Source organism: Alosa sapidissima, chromosome 1 (genome assembly GCF_018492685.1).
Source record: "Alosa sapidissima isolate fAloSap1 chromosome 1, fAloSap1.pri, whole genome shotgun sequence".
Lineage (NCBI taxonomy): Eukaryota > Metazoa > Chordata > Actinopteri > Clupeiformes > Clupeidae > Alosa > Alosa sapidissima.
In genome coordinates, this window is record NC_055957.1 from 17827659 (window position 1) to 17849936 (window position 22278).

A 22278-nucleotide genomic window follows, 5' to 3' on the forward strand; every position below is an offset into this window, starting at 1 on the left:
ACAGACAAAGAGCCATTCTGAGACCAGGTCAGAGATGGTAGATGGATGAGGGGAAGGGGGGGGGGCTGTCTCAACTAAAGACACAGTGGCCACAGACAGACGGATGAAAAGAGGGAGACGAGACGGAGGGGACTGTGGCTTTTACTGTAGCCGGCAGCGAGAGCCACCAGTGGGTGGGAGAGCGAGAGTAAACGAAAAACAACAACAACAAAATGAAACGCTAGACGCCACAAATTGGATTGCCACTTCATCCCCCCCCTTTAGCCTGGCCCGCACACATGCAGTCAGATCTAGTGGCACTTCATAATGCCCGCTGACAAGGAGAGAAGAATTACCAGATGCTCTTGGAGCCTCTAATCTAATGGCACCCCACTTTGATTTGATGTTCCGCTGCCCCGCGACTGAGATCTGAGCGCTCTCTTAATGCAATCCAGTTGGGGATGCGAGCTCGTAGCGATAGCACAGTTATGCTAATGAGGCCTGGGATGACATGGCGTCTCTTTGCTCTCGTGTGACAGGCCCAGGGGGTTCTAGCCAACCCTCTCCATCACCGCGGCTACAGCTGTCTGTACTAGTCTACTCTACTGTACACTGGTGAGGCATGGCGGTGAATGGGGATTTCCATTCACACGCATAAACAGGTCATCTTACAGGCACATGTGTGTAAATACACCTACACGCATCTGCTTAGGGACACACACACACACACACACACAAACACCCCCCCCCCCCCCCACACACACAGTTTACAATTTATTGGTCTTTGGCATATTTATACCTCTCCTATGGCCTTCTACGGCTGCTTGTGGATGAAGGTGAGGAGAGAGAGGAGAGAGAGAGCAAGATAGAGAGAGATTGGAGAGCGAGAGAGTGAGAGAGAGATTGGAAAAAGGAAAGGAGGGGTGGGGTGGGAGAAAAAACTGCAATTGAGGGACAAAAAGAGAGAAACCAATCTGCTGAGGGTGCACAATAGCCCCAAGACAGGATTCATAAAATAGCAATAACAAATAATACATTCTCTCTCTCTCTCTCTCTCTCTCTCACACACACTCTTACTACTCTACAAACACAAAAAAGACATACGTCCAAATACACACACACACACACACACCAAAACAAAGTAAAGTGTACTGTTAGCAGCATAAGCTACTAGAAACACAAACTATTTAAAATCATATGAAAGGTAAAAAGAGGGAGTCTGTGTGTATGATACATGTTTTAGACAGTAAACACAGTAGCAGCTTCACTTAAACACTACTCATTCTGCCATGCACAGGAGCAGACACACACACACACACACACACACACACACACCACAGTAATGGGCTTTGGGTTGTCAGAGTGAGATTTATTTTCCTTTGTGGAGAAACAGCATCTTGGCTGGATTGTGTGTTGAGATCATGTGCTCTGCCCATGAGCTGATGGATGGTCCAATGCTCTGGGTCCTCCTGCTTCAACGCCCGTCTACGGAGGGTGGAGGGGGGGCACATCTTTACTTAATGAGGAAGCTGAAAAAGAGAGAGAAAGAGAGAGAAAGAGAGAGAGAGAGAGAGAGAGTGAGTGAGAGAGGATGAAAGACACATAATAACCATAGAAGGGGATGTACAGAGGCAGAAGGAAGTGTTGACGTGTCAGAAAGGAGGTAGAGAAAGAGGATGAAAGAAGAGAGAAGATTAGATGAGTGCACTGGAGTGTTCCATCGTATGTGTGTGTGTGTGTGTGTGAGAGAGAGAGGAGATGAGAGGAGAGCAAAAGAGTGTGTGATTATGCCGTGATGAGACGGCAGACTAACCCTGTCATTTCCGCGCATTATCCCTCGGAAGCCACCCCAGACGCAAGGGCTGTTTGCAGTCTCCCTTCCGTCTTTGTCTCCCTTCCTCCTCTCCTCCACCTCATCTCCCTCTCTCCCTGCACTCCTCTCTCTCTCTCTCTCTCTCAGCTCAGCATCAGTCCCAACACAAAACAGCAGTCCCAACACAAAACAGCAGTCGCACCACAGCGGCACCGTGTGCTGTGCTGAGCAGAATCTTTCAAAGAAATAACAACAACAAAAAACAAAAAACAGGAAAAGCTCCAACCCCGCTGTCCACCATGTCCTTGCCCACCCCACCCCACCCCACCCCACCCCACCCCACCGTACCCCACCCCACCCCACCCCACCGTACCCCACTCCACACCCACCCCAACGTACCCCACTCCACCCCACCCCACCGTACCCCACCCCACCGTACCCCACTCCACCCCACCCCACCGTACCCCACTCCACCGTACCCCACCCCACTCCACCCTACCCTCCGTACCCCCATGAGGAGCTTTCCCAACCCCAGTGCCTTCCAGTGCTTTTCTTCCAAAAACTTCACCGAGTCACTAAAGATCTGTTCCATCTGAGCCTGCCTGTCATTAAAAGCTCTGTTTGGGCTCTGCTCCGTGCCTGGCATAAATGCGCTGATTGCGATGCCGTGCCTCAGCTACAGCAAGTGAAGTGATTTGGGTGTTGGGATTCACTGGGGTATGGAGGGTGCCATGGTGCAACATTCCATTTCTGGCAAACACATCAAGCCGCGTGCTTTTCATCACACTGAAGTTACTGTCACTTCAGCAGCGATTACACACATCAGTCCCCATGTTAGGATCCCATCCCTGATGGCAAGGCTGAGGGGTTTTCAGGACCGTTAAAAATGCGTTCAGTCATGGATGTAAAGTAATGATGACTTGCATTTTTCTTCCAGTTGTCTACTGGAATTGTCTAGAGGTGAAGTGGAGTAGGCTTATGAAGTAGAAAACCAAAGGAAATAACATGTATAACTTACGGTTATGCTAGTTTCAATCTGTCATGGACAGTTTTTTTTTCTGTGTAATAAAAGTGTTATGGTTAAAGCAACACCAAATAACTTTTCCTATGTCGCACTCACGCTATATGTTTATCCAGCAACGGCTTTGCAAATAACGATGTCCACAGACAAGGTAGAATATGTTGCATGATTTTATGAAAGTACGATGTATTGCGAGATCAGATGCAAGTCAAATTTGTAGTTTCTTATGTCTCATTCCATCAAACTACACATCCGCTACACGATCTGGCAAACTTACATAGTGCGGTTATAGCTGATAGAGGGCCACGAAGCGAATGCAGAATTGCTGTTCACCCTGTTACGAGTTGAGTCCTTTCAGTGAATGAGCTTCACTTCCAACGTACAGTATGCTGGGGGGGGGGGCATAAGTGAGGGCTGGGGGGGCATAAGTGAGGGCAGGGGGCATAAGGGGGGCATAAGTGAGGGCAGGGGGCATAAGGGGGGCATAAGTGAGGGCATAAGTGAGGGCAGGGGGCACAAGGGGGGCATAAGTGAGAGCAGGGGGGGTATAAGTGAGGGCTGGGGGGGGCATATGTGAGGGCTGGGGGGCATAAGTGAGGGCTGGCTATTGTAGATCAGTTCAAACGTGTGCTGGGAGGGCATAAGTGAGGGCTGGCTATTGTAGATCAGCTGCTGAGGCTGGTTGTAAGCCAGAGACCCAGAGTCTTCACTTCCCTCCCCAGTGTCTTACCTGTAAGGATAGCCGTGATACTTTGACCTGAAGATGGAGAGCAGGAAACTGAAGAAGAAAACCACCAGACCAAGGCCCACCAGGCAGATGACTACGAAACACAGACACACACACACACACACACACATTAATTAGCATCTCTTCCATTAATGACTCACAGGATACTGGTGTAGAGATCACAATGGCAACTGCTCTAGGAAAGAAATAAACACATAAATAAAGGACAAGTGAACAAATAAAAGTCGGCGATGATGATGATTAGTACGCAACACAATGGGTTTTTCCATTAGAGGATTAACCGTATGCTGTGAACTTTGATCTGGGCATGTTTTGATTCATTATCCTTTTTTTTTTTTATAATCCCGGTGCAGACGTTTTAAATTAAGTCCTGACTAATGAGAGAAATAGTAATCAGGACATAAAGCTCTCAAACAGACAAACACGGCACAGAAGTGTGGAGTCAGCGGCTCCGGCTTGTTTTCCTTCCACTCTTCTTCTTCTTCTCCACAAATCAGATACTCTTTTAACAGAATTTAAGCCCTGGCTGTTTCACTTCGCAAAGATTCCCTCACAATCAAGTCTGACATCAATATCCCCAGGGACAACAGAGAGCTCCATCAAAATTCAATTATGGCAGAGGATTCGGCCTGGGGCCTGTACTACGAAGCGGGGGTTACTGGCTTATCTGGGTAACTTCGAGAGTAACTTGATCACGTGTGGCGTAACTTCCCGATTAACCCGTACTACAAAAGGTGGATAGGTTTTAACCGAGGTATGCTGCCATGGCAATTTACGCTGGATCTCAAACCTGCTCCGACCAGGTTATGTTCTTGGTTAACCCGAGGTTTCCGTTAACCACACCCTTTATAAGTACCACCCCTCCACTAACAATTTCTCCCAAGACATTCGGCGTACCTGGATGATCCATACGACATTGGAGCGCAAATCGTGAGGGACTCTCTTCGCAGGGCGAGGGGTTTTAGAGACCGCCAGAGAATAGATATTCTCTTTGAAGATATATATTGTCAGCCGAGGGAATTCGTTATCTTTGTCAGATGATCTAGGAAGACGTCTCATAGCAATGCCCGTAGCCTACGTGGACATTCATGTATTCCATCGGTGATGCAAGAATACTGTATGTCCGAAAATAAATCGGACATAGGCCTACAGTATGCTGAACATCTGAGCAAGAATAGCCTAAAATAAATCGGACATAGCCTACAGTAGGCCTAATAAATTAAAATCACAATTTTAACAAACTTGTTGAATTGAATGTCATATTACTGTACCCTGCACATAAAGGCTACACATTTCCACAGCACCAGAATCCGACCGAATGCCTCCCTCAACCCCCTCCATAATCGGCCTTCCACTATTATTTACGATGGCCAACTCTTCTGTAAAACACTCTGGTGCCTTTCCTCCTACAGTAGTGTTCAAAAACACCTTTTTCTTGTTAGCTGTAGCCTAAAACAGAGGCCAAGTGAAGGCTATAAGCTAGGCCTACATGTTTTCATAATTAAGAAATATTAATGCAAGCTATAACTATATAAACCTACTATTCTGAATAATGTTTTTGTGTTTCATTTTCACCTGCTGCCATGTGCGTTTGGTGTTGCATCTGAAATGTTCACAGGATTAGGCATACACTAAATCAGTCAATGGGGACTATTTAAACATTCAATTATCCTTATTACTGTAATCTATATGCCCACTTCTGAATTGGGTTGCATCTGTAGGCCTTTCTATGAACTCAAAATAGGCTATTTAATTATTTCAACTCATTTCAGACATTCTGCAAGCTACTAATCCTCCGTAACGTATTTGAAGAACATGTGGGAATAAAACTTTACTTTTAGGCATTTAGGCTTATCTGCAATACGTTGCCAACAGCCTTGCTTTGTTCACTGCCGACGTATTTGAGTTTTGTCGTAGAGTGGGTTTTAATGCCTCATAACTTGTCATAATAATTGTGCCTTCCTCATCCGTAAAATAAGGTGATCGCATCATCATTGAAAGTGGTGACTTCACTACAACCCGCCCCTTTTATGTGAACGCGCACAGACTCCAATTAGGTTAACCCTGGCTCAACAAATCAACTTCATAATCAGCGTCGTAGTACCGATTAACACCACTTAAGATAACCAGGTTTTGTCAACCCTGGTTTAACAAAGTAACCCTGGATTACATCTGGGTAGGTTAAGCTCCCTTCGTAGTACAGGCCTCTGGTGTATGCCTGTGTGTGTGTGTATGTGTATGTGTCTGGTTGTGTTGTAAACAAATGCACTCTCTCTGTAAAAGATAATCCAAAATCTTAAGTCTCTGTTCACATTTCCCTGTGGCCCTGAACTGTTAGCTGGGGTAGTAACACACGCATGCACGCACGCATGCACACACACACACACACACACACACATATTATATATATATATATATATATATATATATATATATATATATATATACACACCGGTATGCATACATGTGAAAGTGAAATGAAAACAGTGGCAGCTGTTGGCCAAAATGAGAAGCTAATCTGGCGTTAATCAGAGCTGTTTAACCTCTCCTGAGCAAGGGCGCGTCCAATTACACCACTGCCGTCACTGGCTAATTTCCAAATTAGTCATCCAGAAAAAGCCTTGTTAAAACTGAGAGCACTCCTTGTGCCATGAAAGGTGTCGAGAAGGGGTGAACAGTGTATGTTTTGTGTGTGTGTGTGTGTGTGTGTGTGTAAGTGTGCATGGTTGTGTGGTTTGGGAGTTGAAAATGTCACACATATGCAAACACTCCTAAGCACTGGGAACATGCAAACAGGTAGAGGAGCTCATCTTCATCTGTCATCTTCATACACAAAACACACGCACACACACATGCATGCAGGCTCACTGTAGTCAGACCCCAGTGACTGCCTGGACTGTGAGCGGGGGAAGCCAAGAGCGATTAAAAGCGGCGCGCGTGTGGCGGAGCGTGTGGCTGAGCGAAGGCGGCCCACTCCGCTCCAGCGCCACGACACAATGCCCGCTGTCGATCGATATGGCGATAATTAAGGAGCCGCTAGGGTGGTGAGGCGTAGGAGTTAATTGTGTGTGTGTGTGTGCACAGAGTCCCATAGTGGTGGCTGGGGAAGCCATACTTTTGGTGTGAGGCTTTATTAGAGCAGGGAGAAGGACTTGGCCCGAGTTTCTTACAGAGGCCGAATATGAGAAAAACGCTTACATAAAGAAAAATCTCCCGAACTTACAGATTTAGGCCCAAAACAAGCATGGGAAGCTCCAAATAAACCTAATTCAGTTACAGGCATTAGATCAGAGGTGTCAAACTCAAATTCATAGGGGGCCAAAATTAAGAACTGGGAGTATGTCGTGGGCCAAGCTCAACATTTATTGAATAACCGATGTTTTTATTGAATTAAAACTGTATACACACAAGAAAAAATAGAATGCAGGCATTTCTGAATATAGCCTAATAGAGAAAATATATTGAATATCTGAATAGAAAAAATATATTGGCCTATTTTTGCAGGTGAACTATAAAAATTGTAAATAACATTTAACAACTATCAAAATTGTAATTGTAACTATTAACAGTTCATGGGCTACTCTTCTGAGATGCCAGCTTGTCAATGTCTGGAATCAAGCTCTGGGCAGAGGAAATCCTCAGAATTGCGTGGAGGTGCCAGTCTGATAGCCGACTCCTGAGAGGCGTTTTATTTGCCTTCATCAGAGAAAAAAGTTGTTCGCATAGATACGTGCTTCCGGACATTGACAGCGTCTGAGCGGCTTGCTGACGCCACAGTGTCGTATTTTGACTTCAGCGCATCGCTGCACTGGAGCTCAATCAGTTCCATTTGGATGCTGGTTGGTGCGCAGAAAAGGCGGCATTAGCGATGCAACGCATTTTGGGATTTCAAGTGTTATCGGTGTATGATACACTGTACACTATGTAGCAACTTGATGGGCTGCGTTGCCCTGGGCTGCGCTCATGCGCTGAATAGAATAGCGTGCTGGGCCAGCTCTAACGCGGATGCGCTGAAGAGAATACTGTCGGGCCAGCTCAGATATGGATGTGCTGTATAAACTACGCGGCGGGCCACTTCTAATACAGATTGAATAATGACCTTGCGGGCCACAAATAAGCAGCCCGCGGGCCTGAGTTTGACATCCCTGCATTAGATGATCATACCTGAATCTACTGTACAGGTTGCAGTGATGCAGCAAGATGATGGTACAGTCAACTGTTTCACATCCTTTTAAGGCATGTTTTCCGCACAGCTGCTCATCAGCACGGGCTTTGCTTAGTGGTCAACCACAGTGCCCTCTGTGATGAGGAAGCTCATGTCCTGGTCAATGTGCCATCATTCCTGGGTCATCCCATCACTGGTCTTTTCATTCACAGCTATCAACATTATAAAGGAAATAGCCTGGAGGCTGTAGACTAAAACTTTTCCATCTTAAACATTTCTAAAATAGCATGTTTTTTTTGTTTCATTTCAGCTCTTTTCCATTTATTCACATTTCTATGTCTCCCACGGTTTCAACTGCCGAGTTTCCTTAGCAACAGATGAGTTTGATCAACCGCCAACTGTGCCCTAGTAGGGTGCTTTTAAAGGCGAATAAAAAGGGAAAAAAAGTTCTCTGACAAAGTTAGCGGAGTACTGTTTTTCAGCTATTGTTCGCAGTGTGTAGTTACTGCCAGAGCTTCTTAGTGCAGTATTATTCTCTGGGTTGTTCCAGTTGAATGCTTTGGTCCCAATCTGATGAAATTGCTCAAGGCTTGAGCATATGGTTCACTGAAATAGTAGCCTCTGCTCAGAACTTCATGTGGCTTTATGAGATCCCACTGAGAAAACCAGGCAATTTCCCCCAGGACTCCCCCGTCCATGAGTTTTTCTGATTCCATACAATTTCTTAACGACACAAATCAAGCACGTAGTCTTAAATACATTCTGATATATTTCAGAGTAGGCTGCCATACGTTAGTTACTCCAACGTTTACAGTACCGTGCACACGGAGGAGGAGAAGGGGAACAGACTGGGCCCCTGCAGCGGACACATCAGGGGCAGCCGTGGCCTACTGGTTAGCGCTTCGGACTTGTAACCGGAGGGTTGCCGGTTCGAACCTCGACCAGTAGGGCACGGCTGAAGTGCCCTCGAGCAAGGCACCTAACCCCTCACTGCTCCCCGAGCACTGTTGCTGCTGTTGCAGGCAGCTCACTGGGCCGGGATTAGTATGTGCTTCCCCTCACTGTGTGCTGAGTGTGTTTCACTAATTCACGGATTGGAATAAATGCAGAGACCAAATTTCCCTCACTGGATCAAAAGAGTATATATACTTATACTTATCACACGGGCAAGCTTTGGACTGGCCAGGGCTTTCTGTGCTCTTCATGAATGAGTCATTAGGTCAGGCAGCAGAGACTCCACTGGCTCCACTGACTGACTGCAGACAGGACCATCACAGCTGAAGATGACCCTCTCTATTGACATGCATTCATAAGGAGTACACTGGCCAATAATCATCACAGCTGAAGATGGCCCTCTCTTCTGACATGCACTCATAAGGAGTACACTGCCCAATAACTGGAACATACATGGACAGTGTATGTCTAAAGTGAAGTCACTAAAAGGATCTGGTGAGGACAAAGCGTTCTGTTTCCTATGCATGCTATAAATGCAAAACACACTTCTGTGGTGGTATGGTGATATGGTGCAGTCTCTTTGCGGTCACTGAGACTACACCGTCCATTCAGCTTTCTCTCCATCTTTTTCCTCACGTGTTTTCTCTCTTTTCTATAGGCCCATCCTTGTCTCTATTCTTTGTCCTTCACTAACATTCTCTCTCTCACCCTGCTTATCTATTCTGTGAGGGTGTATCTCCTGCATACTTTCCCCTGTCAAGACTGAAGCATGCGCACACACATACACACACACACACACACACACACGGATGTGTGCTGGCACTGGCGACAGCATAATGACATTATTATGATTGGGATATATATGCATAACTGTCAATTAAATGCAACAGATGCAAAGGGGAGGAGGGCTTGGTGATCTGCCACAGCTCATTTTAATTGGCAGAGGTAAGCTGAACCTCTGACACCTCACTGCAGTAAAGGTGTGCTTGTGGATGGGAGTGTGTCTAGGAGTTTCTCTATGCAAACTATGTGTATGTGTCCACGTGACAGAGAATAAATTTGATTAATGACCTTCACACATGCCATCAGGTCTTGAAGCAATTCTACGTCCGGCTGTAACTGTGGTACGGTGATTTAAAGGTGTATAAATACATTTGTGTGTGTGTGTGTGTGCGCTTGCACGGTCCATTCTAAACTGGCAAATATCTTTTACAGGCATTGAGCTATTGTTGTTTTGGATTATAGGAACACCCACACACTTGCTTCACTGAAACGGAAACAACGCTTGAAGTAAGGAGTCAAACACAGTAGTCACAGCTCGATTCTCAGCCTTGGGTTTCCTTCTGCATTCTATGTGGCAGTTCTTCTCTCTGTCTTCTAGCAGGTCAAGTATGGCATGCTTGCCTGTGATCAGAGTTGTCTTCTATAAGATTATAGCCACACTGAAAAAAGCTCAATGGAGGGGGATGACTGTTCAAGTTAGTGCAATGTTGACAAGCATGGATGCCACTTTCTCATAAGTGGCAGGCTCAGTACAAAGGGAGTGTTGGCAAGCAGTCGTAAAAAGGCTGACTTGCAGCTAGCGTGCTGATCCTGAGGAAAAGTGACGGAGGCACTGGCACTGTTCAACAGTGGACCATGGAACAGGCTGGGTCCCAAATGATTCACCACACCACAAATATGGCTGATTGTTCATATGGACATACCAGCTCTTTCAGCTATTTGACAGGTCTCCCCCACATGAGGCACACGCTTTCCAAATATTTTGCAATGCTGGATAGTATATCATCTCGAAAGAGTTCTAGGCCAAATGTGTAACAGACAGACAGACAGACGGACACAGACAGACAGAAAGACACTATTTTTTAAAGGAAATGTGCTGCTACTCCAGTAAATCTCATTCAGTGCCCTTCTAGAACCTTCCCCAACCACATAACCCATTACTCGTTCGTCAAAATGAGTCCCCCGCGCTGCCCGTTGTGGATAGCTAAAATTGGAACGTAAAGCACTCCCAAGTTTGCCATAGAGGTGGATTAACCCCCCCCCCCCCCCCCCCCCCCCACGCACTCAAAATAACTTGTTAATTTACATAATACACATAAATCAGTCTATTTGCATAGCAGAGGCAGACTGGAGGAGGAAGCAGATGTAAGGAGCATCAAATGGAGTGGTCTTTGAGCACAATGGCAACATAACGCATGGCTGAGCGAGAAAAGGAGACGGGAGGGGGGCGCGTTGGGGGAGAGAATGGGAGAAAGAAATGCGTTTGAAGTTAAATTAAAAAAAAGGGGGAAGAAAAGATACCGTCTCCTGTGAGTGTGTGTGTGTGTGAGTGTGTGTGTGTGTGTGTGTGTGTGTGTGTGTGTGTGTGTGTGTTTTGTATAGGATGTTTTTAGGAAATCTGCGATCATATGAGGACGTGTGGTTCTCCTGCCAATGAGGAGGAGGCTAATCCTCACAACAACACACTGTATGATTGCTATGTGAATGCATAAACAATGTGATAGATGAATGGGCACTTGGAAGAACACATGATGAACACATGGCCCTCAAATGTGTGGAAACTACATGGATGTGGGCCCTTCAGCCACATGCAAACCATGTCATCTTCCCCTGCGACTTACACACACACCACCTACTGTAATTTCCCAACTATAAGCCGAGGTTTATACATTGATTTCGCAAAATTTCTTCAGCTATTAAAGTGTGGGGGCAGTTGATATGGTATTAATATGGTTTTGTTTTTTTTAACTTGCATAAAACACGGTCCTGCGGTTTATACACAGAAAATTACTATAGTTAAAATAATCATTCACACACAGACACACATGCAATGTCAACAGGACGGCACATTCTACTGTAAAACAGAGGAAAAAGACTCACTCCTCCTCTTGCCCACGTCTCCTTTGGAGGTGGCCGCCTCGTTCAGCAGGACCATCCCCATGGTGATCGCAGCATCTTTGGTTGTTGTCAAGGAAACAGTTGGCAAAACATGGCCTGAACTCAAAGGATGTATTGGTGTTGCTGTGTTTTGGTTGCTGTCTGCCTCCTCAGCTGTGTGTCAGTGAACACAATCCATTCTTCCTATTTTCACAGCATTTCATGATCCAGTGAAGCGGAGATGCCTTGTGTTAAAACAGGGCTTTAAGCAACTCCTGGGTCTCTATGTGTGTCCATGCGTCTGTGTGTGTGTGTGCGTGACAGTGTGCGTGCGTGTGGGTTGGGAGAAGGCGTGCAGGTATGTGAAGGCAGCCTAAGGAAGCCTGTTTAAAACAAAAGGTCTGTTGGGCTTGCAAACAAGGCTCAGCTGAGCTCCAGTGACGCATCAAGCGCTGGCGTTTGACAGACGAACCGTGCAAATGCTGACTTCTCCTCTCCTCCATTACATGGAAGAAGGCGTTTCTCATAGCTACGAGAAAAAAAAAAAAAAAAGAGAAAAAAAATCAAAAGCTTCAGTGGGGTCCTGCGGAGAAATCTTCATCAGAGTGTCTTAAAGAGGACTTCTGCCTTCATAGACAAACAGCAAAGAATTCTGCAGGGGTCTAAAGAAAAAAAAAAAAAACTGAAGCATGTGGGTCGTCAAATCAAGCTTGAGCACACTGCCGCTGGGAAGGGCCCTGAGGTGAGGGGGGCGTCTAATGAAGCGGCCCAGCACTGCATCCAACAAGCCAAGGCTCAGCAGCATGCTGGAGCACAGGCAATCTGCGGCCTGCTCTGGGGCCAGTGGTTGGACTCATGTTTGGCTTTTAAAAGAGATGAATCTGTAAACAGGCAGGTAAGCAGACAGAGCCATGAAAGGGATGGAGAAAGCTTTGTGATTACCAGTTCTAGAAATTGTGTTTGTAATTATATTGTCAACTGAAAGGAAAAAAAAAACTTTCAATGTACAAGAACAGCTTTTTAAATTGCTCCTTGGTTTTGGCTCTCAGGGAATCAACTTTTATGAGCATGTCAACCATTAAAAGTCCTGAACGAATGTTTTTATCCACAATTAAATTAGGACGCTCAATATGGGAATTGCTCTGAACAAAAGTGGAGTTCTTGAAATCTCCATTTCCTGGTGGGAGGTGGCAGGCATAACATCTCCCAGTGCCAGGTCTAACCCCCCCCCCCCCCCCTCTCTCTCTCTCCACACCTCCCTCTTCCCCACACAAACCTTTTAGCTTTAAGTGCCAGCCAAGAGCTGTCCCTACCAGCAAGGAGGAAGTGCCAGCAGGCTTGCCATGCTTTTAGGGTGGAGGCAGCCTGAAGCAGAGCGGCTGAGGATGAGGGAGTCAGCTGTCCGACTTTTAAGTCTTAGTGTGCGTGTGTGTGTGCACGTGCCCCATCGTGTGAGTGTTTATTTCCATACATCCTGCTACATTTTGTGTGTGAGATACCCTGTGTTTGTTTCCATAAGACATCTGTGTATATATGTGTAGTGTGTGTGTGTGTGTGTGTGTGTTTCTTGTCCTTGTTGTGGATGTTAAATTGCTCTTCTGACACCGAGTGTGGCTCCAGAGACGTGGGCAAATCCCCAAGCAATTTCAAATCAAAGCCCATTCTTCTCACCTGCCTGAAAGCGGATGGAGCGCCCTCACATTCAGAGAGACACATCAACACAAAGTCACAACTGCATACAGAAATATACACACCCAAGACTCCCCCATTCTGCATTGTGAGCTTACCCACTCAAAACACGTTCCCTCATCCTCAAATGTGGCCCCCGTCTTGTGCAAAGGCAAGGATGGCAATCAGGTTGTAATGGCTGGGCTCCCTCAGCCTGATCGCTATATTGGTCAAACACGGCACTGTTTGGTACCGAAGCACCCAACACCACAGAAAACAGCACTGGAACAGCTATCAAATACAAAAATAGGCAGTGGCTCTTTTGTGTGCATGCAAGCATGAATGTGTGTAGGCCCTACTGTATGTTGTGGTGGGAGAGTGTTGGCACATTACAATGAGAATATGTTCTCTGTGTTTAAACAGAACACTCCACAGTTATGACACGGATTGTAAACATAATCTGAACTGGAAAATAGCACAAGGAAATAAATATGGATAAAAAAAAAAGACAGTGTCCATGTTTCATTTGCCTGTTTTTCACTGTGGAGGTTGGCTTTGTGGTGAGGGAGGGGCAGCTATGAGCTCTCCTCTCCAGCATGGGGTCAGCTGAGCCCAGAGCCTCTGGACCAGCCCCTGCTCTCGGTCCATGAGAGGCAGGCTGGTCGATTGAGTCAGCTCCCAGCGGCCTGTCTTTGGGCACGGCAGAAAAAGGATACTCAACAGCAGAATGATGTGCGACTCCGCCACAAACTGAGCCTGGCTGCTCCCATGGATATAGCTCTGTAGGAGGTAGGGAGGGAGAGAGAGAGGGAGGGAGAGAGTGAGAGAGAGAGAGAGAGAGAGAGAGAGAGAGAGAGAGAGAGAGAGAGAATAAGGCAGAGAGAAAGGGAAAGAGAGAGAGAGAGAGAGAATAAGGCAGAGAGTATGGGAAAGAGGGAGGGAGAGAGGGAGATATGGAAGTTAGAGTCGAGTCAGGCAGTTTGGTAGACAATAGGACTCTCATTCTGGCTTGATCTTTTCACATTCTCTTTATAGAGGCAATGAGCAGATTGCTACTGCCGTCTCTGCTGCTTCCTGATAACTCTGGCCTTGTCCCTCTGGTCATTATCCAGCACACAGACACACACACACACACACACACACACACACACACACACACACACAGACACACACACACACACACAAACACACACACACACACACACACACACACACACACACACACACACACACACAGACACAGACACACACACACACACACACAAACACACACACACACACACACACACACACACACACACACACACACACACAGGGGTCAAGGTGAAAGTAAGAAGTTAGAGAAAGAACTTAAGACCCTAATTCATCATTCAGGACCAAAAGCAAATGTGCATAATTTTATTTTCCATTTGACCTAGGAAGCAAATGCATATTGGAGTGTATACAGTAGTTCACATGTGTGTGTGTGCTGATAAGGGAAATGTTATTATACCTGTTTTCACCATGAGCAGGACGACCTGTTCTGTAAAGAACTCCTCCACCCTCAAGCTATGCGCCACCCAATATACAGACAGACAGACAGACGTGCACGCAGGCACACACACACACACACACACACACACACACGCACACACACACACACACACACACACACACACACACACACCTATGATAAGGGGGTATGGCTGTAAGAGGCATATCCCTGAGCTGATAATGGAACCCAGTTTCTTCTGAGCCCAAGTCTGCCCCAGGGTTGGGTGAGGGTGCAAAGTTGCCTTCACGCGGCCCAGCTGATAGGAGGAGGTGGTGCTTTGGGGCCCAGCTGACAGGTGAGGTGGTGCTTTGGGGCACGGGTGTGAATTGTTCCCAATCTGACGTCCTGTAGCGGTTATCTGCCCTCCGCTTGGTTTACGGCTCGTTCTGTTCAGTCTGGCAGCCTCAGGGGAGCGACACTATACCACATTTGATTGGCTACAAACAAAGGGACCCCCCCTGAGAGCACAATACCACATTTGACGGGTACAAACAAAGGGACCCCCCCCCCCCCCCCCCCCCCCACCCCCACCCCCACCCCCTGATATGCTGATGTGGCATGCCAATTCTACTGACTATTTGACACAAATGAGGGGACGAGTGATTTGTCTATACTACACTGCATCCACGGAGGTCCTACACAGTTTACGTGTCTGCATTGCACAGTGCATTAATGCAGCAGTGCTGGGTGGAGAGGCCTCAGGCAGGCTGTGCTGGTGCAGGACCACAGGCAGCGCTCTGCCCTGTGGAGGAACAGGGGTCAACAGGCCCGCTGGATCTGCCTGTAAACACACACACCTGAAATAGACGGCAAGGCACAATGCAGAAATAGACGGCAAGGCACAGCCCACACAATAAAACCACACGCACAACACTCAACTAACTAGAGTAGCAATCTTTAAGAAGCTCAGAGAGAAGAGAGTCAGCCAATAACCCAGAGCAGGAGTGACAGTGATGGAGGGAAAATGAGGATAGAGAGAGTGCAAAGGGAGGAGAAACTCAAAGTGAGTCACTTGTTATCAGCCAGTGAGTGGGTTGCTTTACGTGTGGAGGTAGAACAGCTTGGAAATGGAGTCTGCACATATGAAATGAGAGAAAAGACACCAAATGCGAGAGAGACTGAATGAGAGAGAGAGAGAGAGTGAAGGAGAGAGAGACAGAATCTGATGGACTTCTGTGATGCCAGTGGTGCGTGGGTTAGACCCACAGGGAATTCGGGTAGCTCTGCTTCAGTAGTACCCCGGCAAAGGCACCCAAAAACATTCCAGCTGGCGCCACAGCACGGCAATACACACCATCCGGAGGGCGTGCAGATGAAACACACACACACACACACACACAGATAGAGAGAGCACATCTGTTTGTGTGAAGTGCTCCACCACCTACCTCCTCTCCTCACACAGCCACAGGTACACAGCTCCACGGTCACAGATGACATTAACGACGGCTAGATCCAATTACACACACCTACACCAATGTCGCTCAAGCCCACCCGATCACAACACACAACAGCCATTACCCAACGACAGCAAAAAAAAAAAAAAAAAAAAAAAAATAAAAAATCTATATATTAGCTAACCGCTTATAAGGGTAAAAATACGAAACAGGTAAACAGGGACTAATGAAGCTTTGCGAGCTGAGTGGGAGAGGTTATCCAAGAGCTGCCCTCATCACCATAACAAACATTTTGATGATTTAAAACATTCGTCACTGTGCAGGTGAGAGCCGGAGGGAGAAACGAGGATGAAGAAGAGAGCAAGAGAGAGAGAGAGAGAGAGAGAGAGAGATAAAGGGAGAGAGAAAAAAGAGCAAGAAAGAGGGTGATTGAGAGTGGTAAAAAAGTCTATCTGCATTAGCCTGCAAGGCCATTAGCACAGGAGGCTTAGAGGGGAGAGATGGGGTCGGGTGATCAGAGATGCGGCAGGAATACGTGCCGGGCTGGTGCCTCCGTTTAACCAATCAGAGGGGCTTAAGACGTCTGCATGGGTGAGCAGCTCCTGAGTTAAGTCAGACACACACACACACACACACACACACACACTCACACACCTTCATTCTTCTCATAAAATATTAGTTGTGATAAAAAAAAAGGTGGAGGGCACTTGAGGTAAACTCTGAACATATTAATATACCAATGAAAAAAAAAACATTCTTGGGAGTATGAGGCAACCAAACATAGACAGAAGAATATCTGAGTAATACGAGGGCAATGGAGCAATGAACCTTAAAGTATTATTGGTCTTTTCTTCTCCAAACACGCTGTGATGTATTCCTTTAATTTCCTAACAGGCGACTGCACTTGGAGTGCCTGAGAGACTACTGCCGTGCCATTCATAAATGCTGTCTTCAGAACTGCACTTCCTATTTTTAACCATGGCTTGACCTGTTAAGTCTATGCCGCCACCATAACCTCCTTTGTGCTTTCGAAGGATGAAAGGTTTGAGGGTGCAAGGCAGCCAACTCTCTGTTCTGGTTGTGTCAAATACACTGAATAAAAAAGGCTGGAACCTAAAAAAAACAGTTCTAACAGCTTTTGCCCTCGCATCAGCGCCTTTCCAGGAAAGTGATGAGATATACTGAAGTGAGTGATCTGTTCATCTCAGTCGAATTGAACAATACAGTGTCACTAACTGAAAATTTGGCCAACTTGGCCCAGCCATTTTCAGTTCTGAATTTTTGTAAAAAAAAAAACAAAAAAAAAATGCCATAATCAGCTTTCTCAAGTGATAATTGATTCAACATCGTCAACACCCACTCCTTCTGTCTAGAGGAAGTGGCAGTATGGTGAGCTGGCTCAGCACCATAGCCAGCTCACCAGCAAGTCAGCCAGTCAGTCAGTCAGTCAGTCAGTCAGTCAGTCAGTGCCAGGTTTGAGTTCGGCAGCACCCCTGGCTCCTGTGGCACTCAAAACTCAAATCAGAGCACACCCACCAATCTCTAGGCTGCCACTTGGCAGCCATCTTGTCTATGAGAATAGAGTGTGCCCGTTTAGTGGCGTGGCATGAGTTCTGCCTTGTGACTACATCACGGCAACCCCAAACTGCGCTGAAGAGTGTTGTCGGGCAGGCATTGCCTCATTTTTGCCTTGTTTCAAGAGCTTTGTAGTTGAACGCTCTCAAAAAAAATTGCTTTGTTGCTCTCCTGTTGAGAGGGCTATTTATCTGGCCTGGCGATGATATTGACGATGTCTCATTGAGCTCCCAGACCCCCACCATGAGAAAGAATAAATTTCTGCGATGAGGAATGCAATAACAATCCTCCTTCCATGAACGAGAGTTCTCAATAAACAAGATTGCTTATCGCTTCTTCTCCATCAATCCCTTGCCGTTTTTTTACACTACTTTTTTCGCCCCACTCTCTCTCTCTCTCTCTTTAGCTTTCTCTTTCCACTTGGTTGGCTCGTTTTAATGTTATTTTCAATCAGAACAAACAAAGGAGAACCCCTCTGTCGAGAAACACACAATTGCGCATTAGTGCAGGCGCATAAATCGAAATTGCAAATCACTTTGGCGCCAGGGCTGGGATGAAAAATACTGTAATACATTTGGTGCTGCTTCCAATTAAACTGATGAATGGAGTTTTACATCTCCATTCATTAAAGTGAGGCCAAGATGGAGGAGCAGGAAGTTGGAGCCCGGTCAATACGAAAGCTTGGTAGATATGCACAGTGGTTATGATGAGAGCTGAACCATGCCCGCGGGCACACGTGGCAAAATGGACATCAGTCTTCGGCACACCATGGGGGTGTCCATGCTCTGATTCTTCTCTAAAATGCATCAACTCAGAGTCAGTGTTACATGACTTATGAAATATTAACGGTGAGCCTCTGCCATTTATGTGCATCCTTCCATGGACTCCCATGTCTAGAACAAACATGAGAAAAGAAGAAAGCCTGCATTGCTGGCAATGGCAATGAACACGGGCAAAATATGATCACTTATTTTTCATATTACAGTGTTCTGCTATAAAAGCAGTGTTTTTTGTGGGCTTAACGCTATTTTGGTAATGTTATGAGGATGTTTGCAGCTGTATTTATTTGCTCAGTAGACTTATACCACATGAAATTCAAATTCCTTCACATCCTTTGTGAAGAATGTTTTTGAACACAGGCCTCTCCTGTGACTTAACTTAGACTAACTAGCACAGATGACCACATCACATCATTGTAATGTTTTCCCTATAGTATCAGGAATCACAAATACCACTCCATGTCGGCCTCCTCCAAGACCACCATAGCCCACTGGGACTGTATTTGCAAGGGTACCAAGCCACCCCAGCAGCAGTGCCACAACCAGAAACTATCAACACAAATGCATTTACATACTGGGTAAATATTGGAGTCCGACTCAAAAAGCCTGCGTATCCAAAGCACCGTTAGGTGAAATGAACAGACACACCTCAGTGCAGCAAACAGCATCTGAAGTGCTGACACTACAGACTGCAGGCTGGCCATTTGAGATTTTGAGATTTAATGAGAAATTGTTTTTTAACAAGCCACAAGAACAACCAACTGTATTGAACACCCTCATCTAACCTGCCTTGCGGCTGCATGATGAGTGTACATTTGATGGATTTATCCACATTTTATTGGCAAGAGGTAACATTCTACAGCCTTGGAGTTCCTATTACGAGAGTATTTCTTTTCCTACTTTGTTACTTCATTTTGTTACCCTGTTTTCTTTTGTACAAAAACTATGTGTTGGTGAGAGCAGGGAATACAAAAAGATTTATGCTAATGAGCTTGCTGTGGCCATAGAAAGGGTGAGGGTTTTCATGTCTCTTCTTCAGAAATGTGTTGCAGTGTCAGCTTATCTGTACAGTGTGTGTAAAGTCAGGGAGCAGTCCAGAAGGGTGAGGCTCCAGAATCATGGTCGGACACACTGTACATCTACAAGACAAGGTCGGAATTCACATCAGGGGTTGGTGGTTAAAGCGTAACTTTGGCCAAAATGCACCCTAGGGTGTTTTTGGGTCAAATGGCCTTTTGAATAGGAATCGTAGGGGCACTACTATTTTGATACAAGATTGCGTCAAAATCGCTATTTTTAAAACACTAAGAAGCTCGACACAACATTGATAGAAGTATCGTCAGTGTCTCTACACATGAACTCGAGCATTGAGAACATTGTTCGTGTACACGGAGTTTACTAAAAAGAAAGGTTTTGGACAACTCTGTGTCCGTAATTATGCTTTTAAACGAAAGTGTGACTCGGGTACATTCACAAAAACACCCTAGGATGCATTTTGGCGAAAGTTACGCTTTAAGGCTCGGGTTAAGGTGACCACTATGAGTCATACAACCTTACACTGCTTCAATGTTCCTGGCTCAACTCAAGAGACAGGGGGGTGGGTACGACTGCACTTGTCTGAACAAACTAACATTCTAAATCCCTCTGCTCCCTACTAGAACTAAAAGCCTCTGTCTCTGTCCATGTTGAGTCAGACTGAATTAACTAAACAAATTCGAAAAGGTCTCATAAATGACTGGGGGATTTGAATGCCGAAGCAGTTATTTCCCAGAACTTTTTTTTTTCCTTTCCATTATTTTTCTCCACTCCATCCCAGAATCTCTTGTTCATGCGCCAAGCGTAGACAAATAGTTCCAGGGACGTGGCTTTGCCTAATGGATTTCGTGTTGTAACCTTTACAAATTATTCTGTTCATTGTTTTATTCAATGTTTTTCAGACTTCCGTCTTAAAGGTCAAAAGACTTTCTCCGAGATGGAGATAAATGAAAAGTCAACAAAGCAGTGAGGAAAGGAGAGATGCAGAGGAGGAAGATGGGGAAGAGAGAGAAGGTGAGGAGAGGAAGTAAGGAGAGATGCAGAGGAGGAAGATGGGGAAGAGAGAGAAGGGGGAGGAGAGGAAGTAAGTGAGCTGGGCTGAGAACGAGGAAGGAAGGCAGAGGTGCACACCAAGAAAGCAAGGTAGTGAGAATCAGGACGGAGATGCAGTAGGCTGAACAGGAAAGGAAAAGAGGAGTAAGACAAGAAGGGAGAGTTGTTAGAGAACTCAAGGGGACAAAGGCAGAAAGAAGTCAGCGAGAAAAGGTAGGTAGGCATATTAATTATATATCAGCCCCTCAGGAAAGAGTCCCACAAAATCAGCAGGAACCCATTAATTTCGCCTGTATTTTTAATGATCACAACGAAGAATGTAGAGGAGCCCGCTTACACCCCCCTCCACCCCGTCACACACACACACACATAGAAGAGGAGAGAATCAAAATCATCTTTCTTTCCCCAAAGAAAAACAGTTACGTGCAGTGCAGAAGACAGAGAGGGAAAGCTGTGCTTCATTTCATGCCATCCCAGGACAATTACTGCTCCAAACAGCAGCTCAGCTTCCATGGATAGGACAATTATGACAGGTCCATCTCTCTTTTTGGCCATCTGTCCTGCAGCTAATCGCTTCACTAGTGATGCCTGAGCACCCCTCCACTCTTATTCTCTCTCTGTCTCTCTCTCTCTTTCTCTGGGCTGCTCATGTGCCACACACATTAAGATGTTCAGACAGTACGGAGCTATGGTTTTCTGTGATAAGGTGATAAGGGTTGCATGGGTGACCAGAACTCCGTGTCAGCATTAGAGATCAGAGATGACGCTGTCTTGCCTGTCCTGTAACGGAGAACAGTTTGGCCGTGAAGGGGTAGAGTCATGGCTAGAGTCATCTGGTAGCTCACAACAAAGTAATTTAGTCGCCATCGCTAATGGCCTTCACCATCCAACTGAGCTATTACCAGAACAATGAGTGAAGTCAATGAGATATTCAGCGGCTCTGGGCCTGGCTGGAGCGGGAGAGGGTTGGGGGTGGCGGGAGACACTTAGCCGTGAAGGACAGCTGCTGAACAATGAACGATTGCCCTTGAGGATGCTCACAGTAGCCATGACAGCCAATGGAGTGGTCATTCTGCAGATAACGAGAGGAACAATGCACAAGAGTGATGTCTGCAACAGGAGGCAGGACACAGACTTCCACTTGCTGGTGACTGGAAAATGAGTCAAGGTGATTTTTCACTCTTCAGGCGTGCCAACTGCCTCTGATGGACACTAATCATATGGATAGTGCCAAGGTATCGTTGTCAGTTGCGCAAGGCATCTTGTGAAGGTGATGTGGCTGCTTGAGCAGTTTGGAAGAGTCAACAAGTTGGTTCAAGCTCAATATTATCCAAATTAACCAAGTCAAGCACAGTGGATTTATCCAATGAAAATATAATCTTTCATAAACAGGGAGGAGCTGGGAAAGACAGTTGTTGGTTCTTTGTTATACAAAATTGTCTGAGAAACATTTGTTATGATTATTAAATGTTGTGCAAAAACATGAAACATAGACTAGGCTTGTGGGGACCAAGTGAACCAGTGGTTCCTTTCATACTGAGCAGGATTACCATTGCAACAAACCAGTAGGGTCAAACTAACCTGTCTCATTAGTCATGTTAGACATCTGGTCTAGTGTCTCTACTTTGCGTAATAACGTAACATTGCACAGTAAAATAAAACCTCAAGTCTGCAAGCACT

The 22278-nt window shown here is 46.0% G+C and overlaps 1 protein-coding gene across 1 annotated transcript in view; it reads right to left on the bottom strand.

Annotated features, from left to right (window-relative positions):
• Positions 1-1327: 1327 nt before the first annotated feature.
• tusc3 (tumor suppressor candidate 3) overlaps positions 1328-22278 on the bottom strand; it is a 61827-nt gene continuing 40876 nt past the window's right edge. The window contains exons 7-10 of the mRNA XM_042056374.1: positions 13945-14008; positions 11564-11638; positions 3544-3634; positions 1328-1508 (exon numbers count right to left, since the gene is read on the bottom strand). Coding sequence (XP_041912308.1) covers positions 1493-1508; positions 3544-3634; positions 11564-11638; positions 13945-14008 — 246 coding nt within the window. The 3' untranslated portion in view covers positions 1328-1492. The remainder of the gene's footprint in view (positions 1509-3543; positions 3635-11563; positions 11639-13944; positions 14009-22278) is intronic.